The following is a 16,714-nucleotide window of genomic DNA, read 5'->3' on the forward strand; positions in this document are numbered from 1 at the left end:
TCAGACAGTAATTTGATCCTATTCCCATTACAGTGTGTCATGCAATGGTGCTTTAAAATCAACTGTCAGTGGACACACCCACTCACTCCACACAATATCTGGCACCATATCTGCACTAGGATACATGGCAATGAATCTCCAACTAACATCACTAATTAGAGTTTTTGATACACACTTAAAATAAACATTGCTGATTGAATCATTATTGTTTAGAGGCAGTAGTGAAAATTAAAATAATATGGAGAGTTTTCACTAAGGAAAAAGGAAAGGAAACATGAGGAAAAGCTTTTACACAAGTAAAGAAAGAAAACAAGACTTTCCCAGGCTTCCACCAAAGACTGAGGGAAGATCTGCAAAGCTGGGAAGAACAGCCCACTTAACTACCTGAATACTCAGTAGACATGGTGCTTTCAAGTCTAGATTGAGCATTGTGAGTGAGCACAGAGACAAGCCTGGTCGGCTCTGTCATGCCTCCATAAGCTTGCATACAGAGGCAGCAAGGAACGAAGTAAAGGGGACCGCTGTCCCTAATGGGGGACTGCTTGAAACATGTCATCTCTCAGGAGCACTGCGCATATGATGAGCAAGCATGAGGGCATTGTGAAGCATAAACTAACCTATACCCAAAGTGCAGTAGCATTTCTTGAAGAATAAAAGGAGTCTGTGATATGTTTACCTGCAGCAACAGTACTGCTCTGAACTAGAAAGGCATCTGCTCTCCAAGTCAAAGTAGCCAGATAGCAGAATAGCCAGGTTTAGCACACTCTTCTACCTCAAGGTGGCAAATTGACTTTCCACTCAGAGCTGCAAATCTAGGCAGATCCTACAGCATGGGAATGTTCCTTTCCTCTCAAGCAAGTATGTAGTCAGATTTGGAATTTTGGTGTGCTCTGAAAGTAATAAAAATACATAAATAACACCAGTAAGAGTACAAAAGATCTGCTGTCCTGCCAATAAGCAGAAAGGAGAACGTTTTACCTTATTCCTTTTTCCAGAACGGCAGGTAGCAATGCCCTTCTTTCCTACCTTTGTTCTGTTTTGTTTTTCCATCTTGTTACAGTTCTCTAAACTTACTTACTCCTCACAGTCCATGAGGATCATACCCAACCTGTTTTGAAACAAATGAAGAGACTCCACTGCTACTTTCAAAAGGAAATACCACAGGTACCATAATTTCTACAAGGAATGAACAGGGAGTATAAATGGGCACTAACACCTATAGAATGCAATCAAAAAACATGACAGAGTTCTCCTAAGAATTCACTGTTGACCGTTTGGACAAGCTATGAAAATAAATGCGGATACCATAACAAAAACACAACTAAAAAAAATATGTTGAAGCATACATACTTGTGTACACCTACCATATACTTGCAGTAAAAGTTGAATAAAGTATGTTCTTATTGTAGTGACCTAAGCAGCAGGGGGGGAAAAAAAAAAAGGAAAAAAGGAAAAAAGGAAAAAAAAGGAAAAAAGGAAAAGGAAAAAAGGAAAAAAGGAAAAAAGGAAAAAAGGAAAAAAGGAAAAAAGGAAAAAAGGAAAAAAGGAAAAAAGGAAAAAAAGGAAAAAAAGGAAAAAAAGGAAAAAAAGGAAAAAAAGGAAAAAAAGGAAAAAAAGGAAAAAAAGGAAAAAAAGGAAAAAAAGGAAAAAAAGGAAAAAAAGGAAAAAAAGGAAAAAAGGAAAAAAGGAAAAGAAAGGATCTGCAGGAAGATATAACTCAGCAGGTCAGGGGTATCTGAAAGAAAGAAAGAAAACGCATAACCACAGTCTCTACATTTACAGAAATTCAATAGTCAGAAGGCTCACACTCTGAGCAGAAAACCTACTAGAAAAGTCTGTGTGGAGAAACGTATGATCTAGTACATAGTTGACACATAATGAACTCCAGTATCATCCTATAGCCGTAAGCAACATCATGCAGATGAACCTGACTACACCCTAAATGAAACCAAAGCAAGTTATTTTCTACACTGAATTGAATGCAAACAGAGCCTTCAGATGCATCTTCTGCCTCCCAGCATAGTCACAGAAGGGTCTTTCCATTGAAATCTAAAGAAATTGGACCACGTCCTAAGGAACACAATTATGGTTTGGAGTAAAATGGAACTCTTCAGTAAATGGAGTCACACTTGTTTATGACAGCTGAAAACAGCTCCATGTGACCAAAATATTTCCCTTCAGCAGCTCAACATTCAAATATATTATATATTAATATAGTATGTAGTATATTAATACAGTTTATTAAACCTTTCAAAACGTTCACTCCAATAATAATTAGCCAGACAGGCATATGAAACTTATCCAGAAAGCTACCAAAACACGATCCATTATCTACTTCTACCTACTGCTTCAATGGTTGGATTTGGTACCTCTGAGGCAAAATGTAGCAAGTATCCTTAGCACACTACTCTACTGCATTTAGGAGAGGAAGTAAGGATTAACTGAGCCAGTTAAAACTATAAGAAGAATGTAGATGGGCAACTACTTCCTATCTTAGCTGGAATTAGACCATGACATTGAGGTTAACCCCCCCACTTGTGCAAAAATACCACGGGTTTTTACTAACCACAACTGGTCAGGATTTCAGTTTAACAAGTCCATCCACAACAATAATACAGATTTTTAAAGCACGCATAACCTCCTCTGAAAGTGTGATATTATAGCACAAAGTACTCACATGCTCATACACCAACTGTAATCTAAAACTAGGCAAAATGAAGCGAGATTGCAAGATTACCTAAATGCAAAACTTTCACAGTACAAACATCTGTTTAAACACAAAGACTTCCCAAAAGCTTCACCTCAATAGATTCAGAGCATTAACAGCCTCTGCAGAACAAGTTTCTATGAGTAATGAGGAAATTTGCAGCAGTCACTGCCTCCTCCGCACTGGGACACTGACCAATATGGTTTACGAAGTAAACAATTCAACAGCAGCCCTTCCAGAACAGCTCTTCACCAAGGCAATCTGCTCTGGAATTAAAGTCACATTTGTTCCAGAAAAGCACATCCAGACAGGGAGCACCCTGCAATGTGTTTTGCTTAGTCTCATCCCCCTCCTCATAAGTAGGTCTTTGGAGTGATGTATTAATTCTCCTTATGTTGTGTAACAGTTAGTTGGGATAAGTAAATGCATCTTATCATTAAAAATATTATTTCCTGCACATGCTTCTAATTTGCCTTAAAGTACAGTATGTAAGAAATCATGCTATCTTCAATAAATCTCAAAAATACTATCATTTTTTGTTTTCAATAAAAGATATTTCGAGCAAGTAGTAAAATTTCAGTGGTATATGGAAGGGGTCTTTGAGAAACACACACACACACACACACAAAAAGAAGCCCTACTATAAACAAGCCATCATTCTGGTAAGAGGAAATACAAACAACCAGAATAAAAATAGTTGACGCACAAAAGCCATAATGAGGGGGTTGCTCAAAAAATAACTTCTACTTTGAATGGTTTGGATGAAATACAAATTATCCACAGAAAAGTGTGGACTGGCATAAATGTTTGTACAAAATTATAAGTATATTTCTAGAAGTATGCAAGAGACAACCGCCTGCATGCTGCACAAGGTCCCAACAACGCTCTGAGTAAGTGCTAGTGCACACAGTCCAAACCACTGCATTTTAATTACTATGCAGCCTCAGATATATTGCCTTTGATATGGAAATGTTCTTGTTCTCTCATCTTCACATACGGTCTCATGCACAGAAATCTTTATCTGATTCATAAAAAATAAACTAGAATCCAATCTCAACACCTGACCTCAGTGCTTAGAAGTTTTTTACTAAGCACGGTGTCACTATAAAAAGAATGGATAATATTGGTGTAAAGTTAGATATTTTGAGCAATGATATGTAGGATTTGTAGTTAGGAATCAAATCAATACTTCACCTCTGAGGTTTTAGATTTTCCTGTTGCCTTGTATCAGACTACCAGAGACCAGAGAAACAATTGACTACACCTTTCTGTCTAGCTCAAAAAGAAAGATGAAAATATTTAAGTGACACCCTGTCTTACCACTGATAGAAAAGATGTAACTTGGGCACTCATTGTATGAAATAGATCCTGAAATTAATAAATTAATAAATAAATAAATCCTCAACATTAAATTTGCCATCTTTTGGGGGTTTGGTTTTTTGTTTGTTTCTTTCTTTTTTAATTTGTACATAACATTTCTGTGCCTATTTTAGAGGTATGCACTACGAAGTTCACACAGAAAGAAGCAAAATTTCTCCCAAGCTTTACTTTATCAAACTACTGAAATAAACAGAAAGAATACTTCAAATACAAAAGTAGTACATTTGGTATCTCATATCAATATGTTGCCCATAAGAAAGCTAAGAATTCTTGACTTCGACAAATTCTGCCCGTCGCACAGAAAACATTAAATCCTCCAATCTATTTAGAGAATTCTCCTAGCTCTGTAGAATTACAATCCCTTTTTATAAAGAATATGATCTGTGTAACCTCTCCACAGAAGATAATGACCCATCTGTAAATCATTTTGTTGCAGGTTATCTGTTTTTCATCACTTCTAGTACCTGCCTGTGCCTGATATGATACCCTTAAACACATTAACTTGATGGAATGTTTTGCCTGACTTCAAAAAAAGCATCAATTGATAGATATTTATTCTCCACTATAAATGAATGACTCTGATTAGCCTAGCTCACCAATACATCTAATTTTATATTACTCTTGCCAATTCACAAAGCTCAAGAAATATTGGATTAAAAACATTTCCAAGCAATGATTTTCAAACTCTTGCTACTGTTTTCTTTCTTCTTAATTTAAGGAGACAAAACAGTAAGCATAAAACTGATACGAGGATTTTAAAATATATAAGAGGAGGAAAGAAATGGCTATGTACAGATTCTTGTTTCTTTAAGAGAAAATCCATTTTTTCAGGTTCCTGTTGTACTAATTGAAAGAGAATTATTTAAAACTTCACTGAATACTTGAATATACGATGGGTATGTGCAGCAGTTTCACCAGTGCCAGAGAACTCCAGACTTTCTGAAAGACAGTAAACTCAAAATTGGCAGGAAATCTCTCACAATGATGTCACAAATATTTGTTTGTTGCCACAGAATAATGTTTTAAAAGAACACCTACTTCTGTGCTGAAAAGGCTTTAGGAATGTGTAATCATCTGTGTAATCATCTAGTTTTATCATGGCAGAAATCAGCTGCTTTACGGCAAATATATCTATCAGATCTCTCCCTTCTGCACAGATCTACAGTTAAGTAAACATACGCGTGTTTCACACAGACATCAGAGCAGCTTCGTATGCCACCTTCCTAATGACAAGATTTATCTGAATTTTGATTACAAGATGTTTGCTTACAATTGTTGTTTTTACAATATGGTATCATGACCAGCAATAATATATCAAATGTGTATCTGAAGATTTCCAAATAGCCCATTTCAAATAAAAGGAAATTTGGTTTCTATGCTTTGGGAATAAGTCTCCTAAAGTTTCTATTCTTGCTCTTCTGCCCAAGGGGGAAAAAAAAACAGAAAACAGCGTATAGTAAAGAAAATACGCAAGACGACACTGAGAAAAAAAGAAAAGCAAAAAGAAAAGACAGATAGGAATCAGCTAAGTCAAAAACTTGGAACGTGCACCTGTGTGTTTCACTGCTACTCGACAAATACACTGTATGTGAGCTACCAAACACATCATACAGCAGTACCTCGCTCGCAGGTTCTGACATCATGTAGAAATGTTTCAAAGCCCTGTCTCCTTGATTTACTATATTAACTGAAATGTTTTAAAAATATGTCCTTGTATCACTTCAGCTGACATAGTTTATATATCCACAAACACCCCTATTTACATAACTTTAAAAACATTAGTCATTACACACAGCCACTGCCAAACAAGCCCACTGATCTTTCAAGTCACACTATGGAAAGAGAAATATACATCATCCCACCGTATGGGGTGTAAAGAAAAGTACATCACTGCTTCTCCAGCGATTTTTGTTCCACCAAATAAATAAATAAATTGACAGAAGCCTTTTCAGTGTGATCCACGCGCTTTTAAGGGTGAAACCAAACCAAGTGTAAAAGATTAATGGATATGCTTCCTGAAGTGATATCTCCCAAGGTGATTATAGTGTTTAGTAGATATAAGGTCATGACTAAGGAAACTTTCTGCTGCTCACTGAGAACAAAATATTTGGTTTTGCTATCATCATGCAAAGCTCTGCCCTTTATTACCACAGGATATCTCGAGGCCTCTAAGAACAGCAGATGTACACGCATACATTCAACTAAAAATACGATCAAAGATGCAAAGAACATGTCCAAAGGCATTTTTCCCCACCATGCAAAAGAAGTTCAGCTGGAAGTGACCACTAGCCATCACTGGTCATGTATTAAAAACTGCTGGCTGGGGAACAAGCACCAGCAGTCCCCAGTTGTCAATAAAATCAATGTGACAGGCGAAGGCAGATCACTTTGGACGTCAGTTATTCCTTTCTACAGGTCAGGCACTGATGGTCTAACGAAGGAAACTGACAGGCTCCACTTGGTTTCTCTTCTCACTTTCGTTAGGTTGTAAATGTAACTAGAAAAAACTGAAGCAAAATGTTACATAAGTTCAGCAGAGAATCAGTAGCATGCAGGGGAGACAGCCGTCTGTCTGACTCCCTTTGCACTGTGCGTTGTACGCATGCCACTAGTTTGCACCCAACGATACAGCTGAAAAGGGAACCAAGTGAGCTTCGAGGCAGCCCAGCTAAGTCTCTCAGCAGTACTGCAGCAGAGTGGAACTGCAAAGAAGAGAGACAATAATGCATTTAGCAGAGGATGCGAGATTGCAGAGCAAAGGGCCTCTTACTTTCTCATCACTGAATGAATTCAAGTTCTGGGGGAGGAGGCCGGAGAAATCAGAGGGAGCGAAATAAAAGTATGCCAGGAGAGAAGAGGCCAGGCGCTGGAAGCCACGGGGACAGAGCGGACAGACGCCATCGGCCGAAGCCCCCGGCCCGGCGGCCCCGGAAGGCGCGAGGAAGCCGCCCCCGCCACAGCCGCCGCGGCCCCCGGGAGGGCGCTGCCACCGGCGGCCCGCGCGGGTCGCCCCGGAGCAGGGGCCGCCGGGCCCCCCTCCCACTGCTCCAGCCGACGGCAGCAGGCACTCGGCCAGGCCTCGCAGCGCGGCCGGGGCAGGGCTGCGTCCCTCCGCCCCCCCCTCCCTCCTCCTGCCGCAGGAGCGTGGTGGCGGCCCGGGCAGCGGCCTGGAGAGCGCTGGGAGCCGTGCCCGGGGCTCACCTTCCCCTCCCCCCGGAGGAGCGCGCTTCGGCTGGGCTCGCAGGCGATGCTGGCCGGGCTGCGCTCGGGGCACCGGTTCCAAGTACAGTGCCTGGTTCGGTTTCCGTATATTCTTTGGCTTTTAATAGCTAGCTGAGGAAAAAAAGAAAGCATTATTGTTTTCCTTCTTTCCTTCTCTCATTGCCTATTCTAAATTTGACTCCAAAGTTGAAGCGGTTGAATTGGCTAATTCTGAATACAGTCTATTGAGAGACCAGACACAGCAATATATCCCTGTATAGCAATAGATACAATGTGCTGAATTGGCAGTCTAATTATAAATGTGGCATTTGGACCTCCTTTCAGACCCAGTGCCACCTTACCTTATGAGGGAACTTCAACTACAGCAACTGTTCAAAACAAAATGCCATTACAGGATCAGCTTCACCCAACGCTGGAAGCGGCCAGGGGATTGTTTTACAAACAGCCTTTCTCACTTAACACAAGAATGTATTATAAGAAAAAGTTATGGATAGTGCGGAGTCTGAAAAAAAGGCGTACGTAGTTTCTGCCAGGTGTCGAGCTACTTCAAACTGCAGCATACTCTGCATGACCTCATTATTTTCTTTTAAACGTACTCACTATAAATAGATTATTTCTTAGGTTTACTAGAATGAGCTGCTAGGTACGCTCGCTGTTTATATTCCAAGTAGAGTGCACATATAACATTGCGAGGACAGGACCACGCGAAATATCCAGGCTTGAAACAAAAACCTGCAATAAGATATTGCCAAAGAGCTCACGGTGTGCTGGAAAAGTTCTTAAAGCCTCTTTTCCAGAGGAATATTTGTATCTAATGGCAGGCTACACGCACATATCTCACATTCATTCTTACTATTTGCTTTATGGCATAATGGCTTAATTAAATGAGTGGGCACAAGCACGTCAATAAAACAAGTCAAGTCAAGTCGAAATCTCAAAACAGGTTTCAAAACTACTCCATTACACGAATAGGGGAAGGGAAATTCGTTAATTTTTGGACTCGAAACCCTGCTGGGAGACCGCATAAAGCCGTTCTCCTGCCCTCACGGCCGGCTCTGAAGATGGGAACACCAAAAATGTTAAAATGGGGGTAAAAGAAAACAGTAGGAACAAAGTGCCGCTCCTGCGCCGAAGGCTATTTAAATTAGCTTAATAAACACACACCTTATCTCCAAACAGCAGGCGAAGATATATGACTTTATCACAGAAAGTTTTACCGTCTGTGTTTTTGGGAAACACCCCTAGGACAGAGCTAATCTGGCGTCCCCAGGCCCCCGGCACGCTGACTTCCCGCAGCCCCCCCGCCACGCAGACACAACACTAATTGTCTCTTCACGTTGCCACTTTCACTCCTTCCCTTCCTTCAAAAAAGAAAAAAAAAAAAAGAAAGAAAGAAAGAAAGAAACCCCACACACAAAAACCGCTGTGAAACGGTCCGCCGAAAGCAACGACAGCAATCAAATCGATACGATCAGTGCCTCTGATTGACCTCAAGGCCCTGCTCTGCTAAAGCGCACAGCCCCTGCTGCAAAGCGGGTTAACTGCTCGCCGCTGTCGAGCACAGCCGGGAACCGGAGCCGGGAAGCTCTCCCGGCGGAGGAGCAGCTCCCTGGCAGCTCAATTATTAACGCACGCGTGTAGGTACCTGATCACATCGCGCCTATACGTTCCCCCTCCCGCACCTAAGAGCCGCGCTCCCGCAAGGGCGACCCGGCGCCGCCACACGCGTGCACGCGTTCCCCGGGCGGCTCGGCGGCAGCGCGGTGCCCGCTCCTCCCCGGAGCAGGGCAAGGCGCGGAGGCACTCTCATTAGCTCCCACTGATGACTCCTTTCAGGATCGTGAATGGAACAATTGTCAAAAACTGCGGGAAAAAAAAACAAGCCCTGAGACTATTATATACAGACACAGCTTGTGTGCGCGCATGTGACATTTGCAGGCAACCCAGATTTGTCCGTAAACTCTTCGGCATTATTCGAGATAAAACATTAAATTGCTTATACGGTTAAAGAGGCCGCTTATCCCCAATCAAAAATCCGAACAGCTTCGAAGGTAGCGAACGCCAGGAAAAGCACGAGCTCTCCGCCAGACACACCTTGCCTTCCTCGGCTCCTACGGCACTGCCTGTAAACAGCTGCGCCGCGCCGCGCAACTGTCACTATTTTATTTTAAAGGCAGAATAAGAACAGCGATAATAACAAGTGAAATACTTCCTGAAAACTTACTTCGCATTTACTTTAGGCACTAGTCTTTTTTTCAGCTCGCAAAGGAAGCCGTTTTGTCCAGGTTAGGTATTGTCTACTTATGGATCAGCCTCTGGCTAGGGGTTTATTTTAATTTATGGCTTATGCATTCTTTTAAGGTCGATTTGCATGACCTCCGGCAGCGAGAACTCCCGAGCCGGGCGTTGCCACAAAGCGGCACGCATCGCCCCCTCGCCGGGCGCGAACGGAGCTCTCGGATGATGGAGTGCTCTTTTCCCCTCTCCTCGCGTATCACAAATTAGGGCGCGATATCGACGTTAAAGTTTTCGCTAGAACTTTATCCGAGCCCTCTGCTCGCGGAGATAAGGCGGCGCTGGGAGCCGCAGAGCCCCGGGACAGTGCCCCGCCGTGGCCGAGGCCGGCACTGCCGCCCGCAGCTCCCGCAGCTTTGTATGGCTCCCCGCTCCGGGGACGGCGCTCGGTTGTGGCCAACTTCAAAGCGCTCACCCACCTCAAACTTAAAGGAGAATCTAAAAGCCCCACTGAACTCCCGTCGCCTCGCTCCATGCCGTGCCCTCCGGGGTTAGCCGCGAACAGAAACCCACGCGAACGCTCCGGAGCGGTGACAGCAGCGCTCCGCTCTCCAAGATTGATTTCGGATTTTATTTTTCCTCTCTCCCTCTCTCTCTTTCTCCCTCTCGTGTTAGTTCCTTGCGTACGATCTCTTCCCGGCACCATGTGTTCGCCTGCCGTGGGGGAGCTTAAAATACAGCGCTGATCTGTCACTACATTTTAAAATAAACTCTACTCGCAGAGGATGAGAAAGTGTTGTGATTTGGGGGTGCTGAGGTCCCTCGCTATCTCTGAGCCTCGGGATTCGCGCAGCCCCGGAAACTCGCCCGGGGACGAGACTACAACTAGTTTTTGCTAAGGAAAAAAAACACCAACCTCGTGGTATTAAAGTAAATAGTCGCGCAGGGGGAGGCGGGGGAAGGGGTGCATTCAGCAACGTTAAAAGCTAAACAACACAGCTACCTCCGGACGCTGCTCCTTCACTCAATTGCAACTAACAACCCATTAAAGACAGCGCAGGGGGAACCGGATTCTCTCCTGCAAAGCGACATAAATCCAGCGAAAACCCATTAAACCACCACCGCCGCCACCAAGCAACGCAGCACTACACACCACAGCAAACAACAGGTATACAACACAATAGGGCTTGTTTTTTCCTGGTTACCTCCTCGGGATCCAGTGTGGCACAAAGCACTGGGAGAGCCTCCTTTTTTTTTTGCAACGCGCTTCGGTAATTTTCATTAAAAAAAAAAAAAATTAAAAAGAAAAGAAAAGAAGAGAGAAGGGGTGAAAGGGGGGAGAGGGAAATAAATGGGTAGTAATTTGGTAAAATAAAAGAAAGTAAAAGAAAAGAAAATAAATGAGCTAGAGTCTGCTGGTGTTTCTCCGGGCCATGGATGTGCAGGATCCCGATCGTTAGAAGTTTGCGGATGGGTTGCCTGGAGATTTGCTTACAATCAGGTTCATTATTATTATTTTTTTTTCCCTCCTGAAACAAGTGAAGGCGATGGTTACTGCTGTCAATCTTGGCAATCAATGTGAGCGGCCATGTCGTAAGTATTCAAAGCATTTCCCGTCGTGCAACATCAGAAAGTGAGTGGCCAGGGCATTGATCTGAGGAAGGCAGAAGGAGGCAGGGCTCCCCCGCCCAGACAGCACAGGCAAGATGAGACAACACAGAGAGAGAGAGGGAGAGGAAAGGCTGAGAGGGAGAGGGAGCCTGGGAGCGAGCGAGCGGGGAAAGCAACAACTGCAGAGAAAGTGAGCACAAAACAGAAAGTGAAATCACCCCGGGCTGCCAGCCGCATCCCCGAGAAGCTATCACCACTCACATTGCTATTAGACAAATGAAACCTTAAACCTCTCTCCTCTAATGACCACTGATTGCCCGGAGTGGTGAGGAAAGGTACCAGAAAGTTACCGGGAGGGGGGCGAGGGCGGGCAGGGGGAGGGCGGGCGAGGGCCGGAAGAGGGGGAGGCGGGGGCCGGGGGAGCTGCGGGCTGCGCGGGGGGAGCGCAGGGGGACCCCGGCTCTCCCCGCCCGCGCGCCGCTGCCCGGCACACGCCGAGCGGCACCGTTTGGCCGCCGCCCGGGAGGGTGAAAATAAAGAGCAGAAGGGGAAGGGGGAGAAGGGGGAGACGGTCTGCGGGACGCGGGCCCGGCCGGCGGGGAAGCGGGGACGCATAGGGGAAGCGCTCCGCGAGAGCCCGCTGACAGCTGATAGATAGATGGTGCTCTAAGGAGCCCGATCCCGCAGCCCGGCCGGAGTAAAAAGCGAGCGAAACCAGAAGTAGAAATGACGCGGGCGGTGGGAGTCGGGCTGCGGGAGCCCGGAGGAGGGGAGGCAGAAGGAGCTCGGAGCCCACAGACCGCTCCGCGGAGCGCTCGAAGGCATGAACGTGAGCGCGACTGACGGGGGCAGGCAGGTAGGGGCCGGGGAACGCTGACTTCGGACGGACTCCCGCCGTGATACCGAGAGCTCCGGGCAGCGGCGATATACGAAGACGCCCCTGCTAAAAGGCAACAGCCAGGGACCCGAGTACCGATTTAGGAACTCACGTTCCCTCGAGAGTGCCAACTGGGAGAAAATCCGGGAGCAGGAAGGGGAAAACTCCGAGGAGATGAGGGAGAGTCAACCAGAGGCACGGTGTGCTGCGGAGCCAAGAAAGTCTCTCTCCCGCATTTTTACATTCCAAAGGTAAACATAAAAGAGACTTTCAAACTGTCAGGGGCCCGCAGATCAGGTGGGCAAGCAGCTCTGCAGAGCTAACGTCTGCCTCTTTTGATATTATTCACACCTATAGGCTAAACTGTTGTTAGGATGGGAGTGCGGAAAGCAACCTCAAGCCCACAAAATGAGAGAGAGAGAAGTTGTTGATTCATCTCTGTATTTTTGGCACTTTCTCCCCATTTTCCAGAAGGCGCCTGGAACAGTTAGTAACAGAGAAACTTTTAAATTTTAAAATAGCTTCATAACTTATAGAGGCCAAAAAGACGAGGAGAAAGCCTGATTTCACTTCCCTGCTCTCACAAGCTGAAATCTGCAGGCTAGTTTAGAAGCAGAAGCCCTCCTGCAAATGAACCCTGCCTCATAAGGACGTGATGAAAATTAGGCATTACTGCGATGGCACACCTGACGTGGCCCTATTTCATTTTGCTAACAAGATGCGAGGCTCCAAGCCCTGCTAGAACAGTGCCCATCGCAGCCCCCACCCTGCTATCCGAGGTGCTGTTGTCCCTCTCTGGTCCAGCCCTGGAAAAAAGAGTTGGAAGTCAGAACCTCTGGGAACAGCAGACCTGTCTAATAAGGGATTTGTTGACTATTTCACTAAAATAAAAGGAGCAATCGAGTCTTACTCGGCAAACAACAAGCACGTTGAAACAACTTGAAATTTATCTAGTAAAGCTTTATCATAAATTAGCTGGCTGAGGGCACAACAGCTAATTACCACACATTCTTCCAATTTTAATAAAACATCCTAAAAACCTGTAATTCGGAGCTGGAATAAATTGTTGGACGGAAATACCGAGTTTGTATACACCTGTATTCAGCTAGTTCAGACTATTCACTTCGCTGCAGTTATCTATGGGATGGATTTAACAACAGGAAACAGCTTCCTGTCCAGATACTGCTGCTCATCTTTAAATGTAAGAATCCCCGTGCCCGGTCAGTAGCATTTTCCTTCTAACGCATGTAAACCTGCTGCGAGTGAAGGAAACACCTTGACTTTATGCACGACCAGTAGCTTTGGCGCACGAGAAATCCGAGTTCTGTAAAGAGACAGAGGCAATCAGAATATAAGGACGAAGCATCCCGCCCGAGTTCGCTACCCCGTCGATTTGTTAATGGAAGCTCTTTTTTTTTTTTTTTTTTTCCTTCAAAGGAAAACAGAAGAAAGCTAATAAACACATCCTCGAAGGTAGCATCCTCCTTCGCACAACTTCTTAAGTACGAGGTGGCGATGGGACAAGAGATAAGGAAGGCGTCAGAACAATTTAGCCGCCCACCCAGATCCGAAGCAGAGAAGCATCCCACCGCGCTCCCGAAATCCCCGCGCAGGGGCTGCCACTCGGCTGGGGCAGGGCACCGCAGGGATGCGCCCGCGTTCCCAGGCGGAGCGCGAGTAACACTCTCCAGCTTGTTGCTTCCCCGTGTGATCAATTAAGTTACAGATGCAGCACACAATGCCGCAGTTACAACTTCTCCGCGGTAGAAAACGAGGACTCCGTGGGCATTGTATGCAAATGTGCGTCTATGTGCTCTGCACAGGAATAATTGCACTTCCCTCTTTGTTTGCATAAGTGAACATCCGCCGTACGCACGTGCAGAGAAACAAGCAAACGCGTTTACTTTTAGCGTTACTACGCGTTTAGAGACTACATTTTACATTCCTTCTCTCGCTTTTCTTCATTAAGGCTAGAGACGGGCACAGCAGCCAGCGCAGGCAGATGTTGGGGAGGGATGCTGGGCTGCTCTGCGTCCTCGCAGAGGGAAGGAATCAGCCTCTCGGTTCACGTCGGGGCACTTACCTGCTCACAGCTGGCAGCGCATTTTGCGCCGTCTCTTTCATTAAACGCATAAAAGTAAAGCAACGTTCAACAAGCAAAGCAACCTGTCTGTGTGTTGAGTTTTACCGCATCTTTGATAAGAGGAGCAAACCCACAACTCCTGTGGAGTTGGTAGAACAGTCTCTGAAGTTTTGATTCAAAGGGCGAGAAATTCCGCCTTAAAAGTCATTCGCCCCATTCTAAACTCCCCTCTCTCCCCAGTAAATGCCGGACAATTAACAGGCATATTTCAAAGTTCCCTCCGCTGACACTCTCCGACAATGAAGACTTTTTATAGGCTTGTTAAAGATGTTCAGAGAAAGTTTTGCAAGATAATCAACAGCATCTGAGAGAAAGCTAAAGAAGTTAAAGTCTGTTCATCCGACTGGGAGAAAGTTTTGTTAGACAAGATAAAAGCATATTCCTGCAGTGTTCTTCATAAGCAACACCATCACTGATGCAAGTTCCCCTAGAACAAGTACCTCTAGCGATCTTCTCAAAATTTAGGGACGTTTGCATATTGTAACGCCCAAAGCTAAGGATCTGACTGAAAAAAAAGAACAAACCAAAAACCTCTGAATTCTTTAGAGCGTCATCTGCCAACACAATGTATTGTCCTGATTGTCCTGGCAGAAGCAGGAACAAGGAGGTTTTAATTTCACTTGAAACTGTGCATCACCCTGACGGTGAAGGAAAAAGCAGCAGCAACAATCTCCCCACTTCATACCCCCGTTCCATAAGAAGGGGGAGGGGGGCTGGGGGGGAGAGAGAGAAAAAGGGAAAACCACATAAACTTTTACAAAGAAAAATAAAAGCAAGTTTGACATGAAAACCCCTTCCTGCCTAGGAAAGTTCATTTTAAAGGTCCCCTCTGTAAATCTAAAGTGCAAACACCAGGCTAAGGTAGTGAGTGGCTGGAATTTGCATGCTGATAAGAGAAGGCTGTTGTACTTACAGTGACAGAGGGCAGGCTGCGGAAGAAAAGCTGTTTGTGTTAGCCTGAGAGTCACCCAGGGCTGCAATGAGAGGAGAAGAGAGGAGTGGGAGTGCCAAGCTGGATACACCTTCACCGCATCTCATCACATCTGCCAGCCTCTCTCTCCCTCTCTCTTTCATTTCCACATTCCCTTTGTTCCTGAAAAAAAAAAAAAAAAAAAAAAAAAAAAAATCTACACGTCACATCAGTCCCCAGATGCAGTCTACACCAAAGAAAAAAAAATGAATAATTCAATCAAACTGTGCATAGTCTCTAAGGCACTAAATCTATTGCACTTAAAGAAACGAAGGGTAATTACCGCTATAGAATTAGAATAAGGCCAGAGCGCGCAGGGATCCCAGGGTCTGCAAACTCCACGGTCAAATAAAGTTTCACGTATTTAATCCTTTGACAACCCCAATGTAAACTAAAGGGGAGGATCAGAACTTATTCCGGTTGGGTTTGAGAATGCTTGAAGTGAATGTTACAGAAGCGGAGCGCCCGTGATCTGTGACAAACACAATGCGAGGAAGTCGAAGTGTTTCACTGCATCACCTCCAGGGTCCGTTCCCCCCTCCCTAACGAAGAGCAGACCACACTCCCACCGGCTTCTGCCGCTCTCTGCAAGTGCAGCGGGAATCGCCGGCAGCCAGCAGCCGCCTTACCTGCTAGATCGCCAACGACGCCTGACAAAAACTCAGGCTGAGCGGCAATTTTGTCCCACGCTTTGGCGGAGAGAAGCCACGGGGGATTCACAGCAGCGGGGATTGACTCGAAACGCTGCCCCTGACTCGCGGATTCTCGCTGGGCTGACTTTGGGGACTGCCTGCCGGGGGCGGGGGGAGCGCGCTGGGGAGCGGATCCCAGCTGGGCGGGCGGCAGCAGCAGCGCTGCCGGAGCCCCGCGACAGAGCGGCCCGGCCGGGCCGGAGGAGGGCCGCACTTCTCCCTCTCCTACCTCTAACGGTGCGCTCTCGGCTCGGAGGTAAGATGACTCTATATTGTGTTTATTCTCTCCGGGTGACTCGAATCCCAGGGGCATGCTTCTGTATTAATGAGGGCGGCGGCGGCACGGGGCCGTGTCTCAGATCGTTATACTGAAATCAAGCCAGAGTTTAACGTCGGTATCTGCCGCTTTGCACTTTCAATCGCATTCTTTGTAAACTTCTCCTGGGAGGCTAGGGGAGGAGAGAGAGAAGGGGAAGAAAAACAACCCCAGGTGAGACCGCGCCGTGACGCCGATACAGAGCGCTCTAATTCAGCGCGGCTTTGTGCCGGCCGGGAAGATTCAAACACCTTCTACTGACGCAGAGCATCGCGCAGCTCCTGTACTCGAACCGCTTTAATAGGCAGTTTTGATTTATCCAAAACATTAACGGAACTGTTATTCTAATAAAGGTAAACTGGAAAACACGCTTGCCTCTCCGCTCACTCGAGCTTTGTTTACGTGCTTAAAACGCCACCGTGAGGCCGGTGCGCATAAAGCAGCGAGAGCCGCCGCCTGCCAAGGAGCTCTCGGATTAGCACTTCGCAAAGCAAAACAAACAGCGGTAGCGGCAGCGCGAAAGTCATCGAAGAATCCGCTGCCGGCGGGCGCGGGGCCGGG

General features: G+C 45.7%; 1 protein-coding gene and 1 long non-coding RNA gene across 21 annotated transcripts in view; one reads left to right on the top strand and one right to left on the bottom strand.

The window, feature by feature from the left end:
* SOX6 (SRY-box transcription factor 6) overlaps positions 1 to 16,714 on the bottom strand; it is a 411,364-nt gene that overhangs the window by 363,251 nt on the left and 31,399 nt on the right. For 6 of the 19 annotated variants that reach the window (XM_090140518.1, XM_090140505.1, XM_090140503.1 and 3 more), the window contains exons 3-4: positions 16,067 to 16,286; positions 15,089 to 15,268 (exon numbers count right to left, since the gene is read on the bottom strand). The exons of 2 other annotated variants lie outside the window; for them this stretch is intronic. In XM_090140518.1, coding sequence (XP_089996644.1) covers positions 15,089 to 15,249 — 161 coding nt within the window. In that variant the 5' untranslated portion in view covers positions 15,250 to 15,268; positions 16,067 to 16,286. Of the gene's footprint in view, positions 1 to 8,954; positions 9,503 to 9,533; positions 9,952 to 10,023; positions 10,256 to 10,749; positions 11,094 to 15,088; positions 15,269 to 15,774; positions 15,895 to 16,066; positions 16,287 to 16,714 lie in introns of those variants that run through there. 11 more of the 19 variants (XM_090140514.1, XM_090140507.1, XM_031614026.2 and 8 more) reach the window with 9 other exon arrangements.
* On the top strand, positions 10,279 to 15,089 carry LOC149917748 (uncharacterized). 2 transcript variants are annotated; one of them, XR_016466707.1, is made up of 4 exons: positions 10,279 to 10,712; positions 11,084 to 11,490; positions 12,008 to 12,283; positions 13,470 to 15,089. It is a non-coding gene; the product is annotated as an uncharacterized LOC149917748 (long non-coding RNA). The 2 variants fall into 2 exon arrangements; XR_016466706.1 differs by lacking the exon at positions 12,008 to 12,283 and having other exon boundaries at positions 10,471 to 10,712.

This window comes from Phasianus colchicus, chromosome 5 (genome assembly GCF_987193195.1).
Source record: "Phasianus colchicus chromosome 5, bPhaCol1.hap1.1, whole genome shotgun sequence".
In the NCBI taxonomy this organism is placed as follows: domain Eukaryota; kingdom Metazoa; phylum Chordata; class Aves; order Galliformes; family Phasianidae; genus Phasianus; species Phasianus colchicus.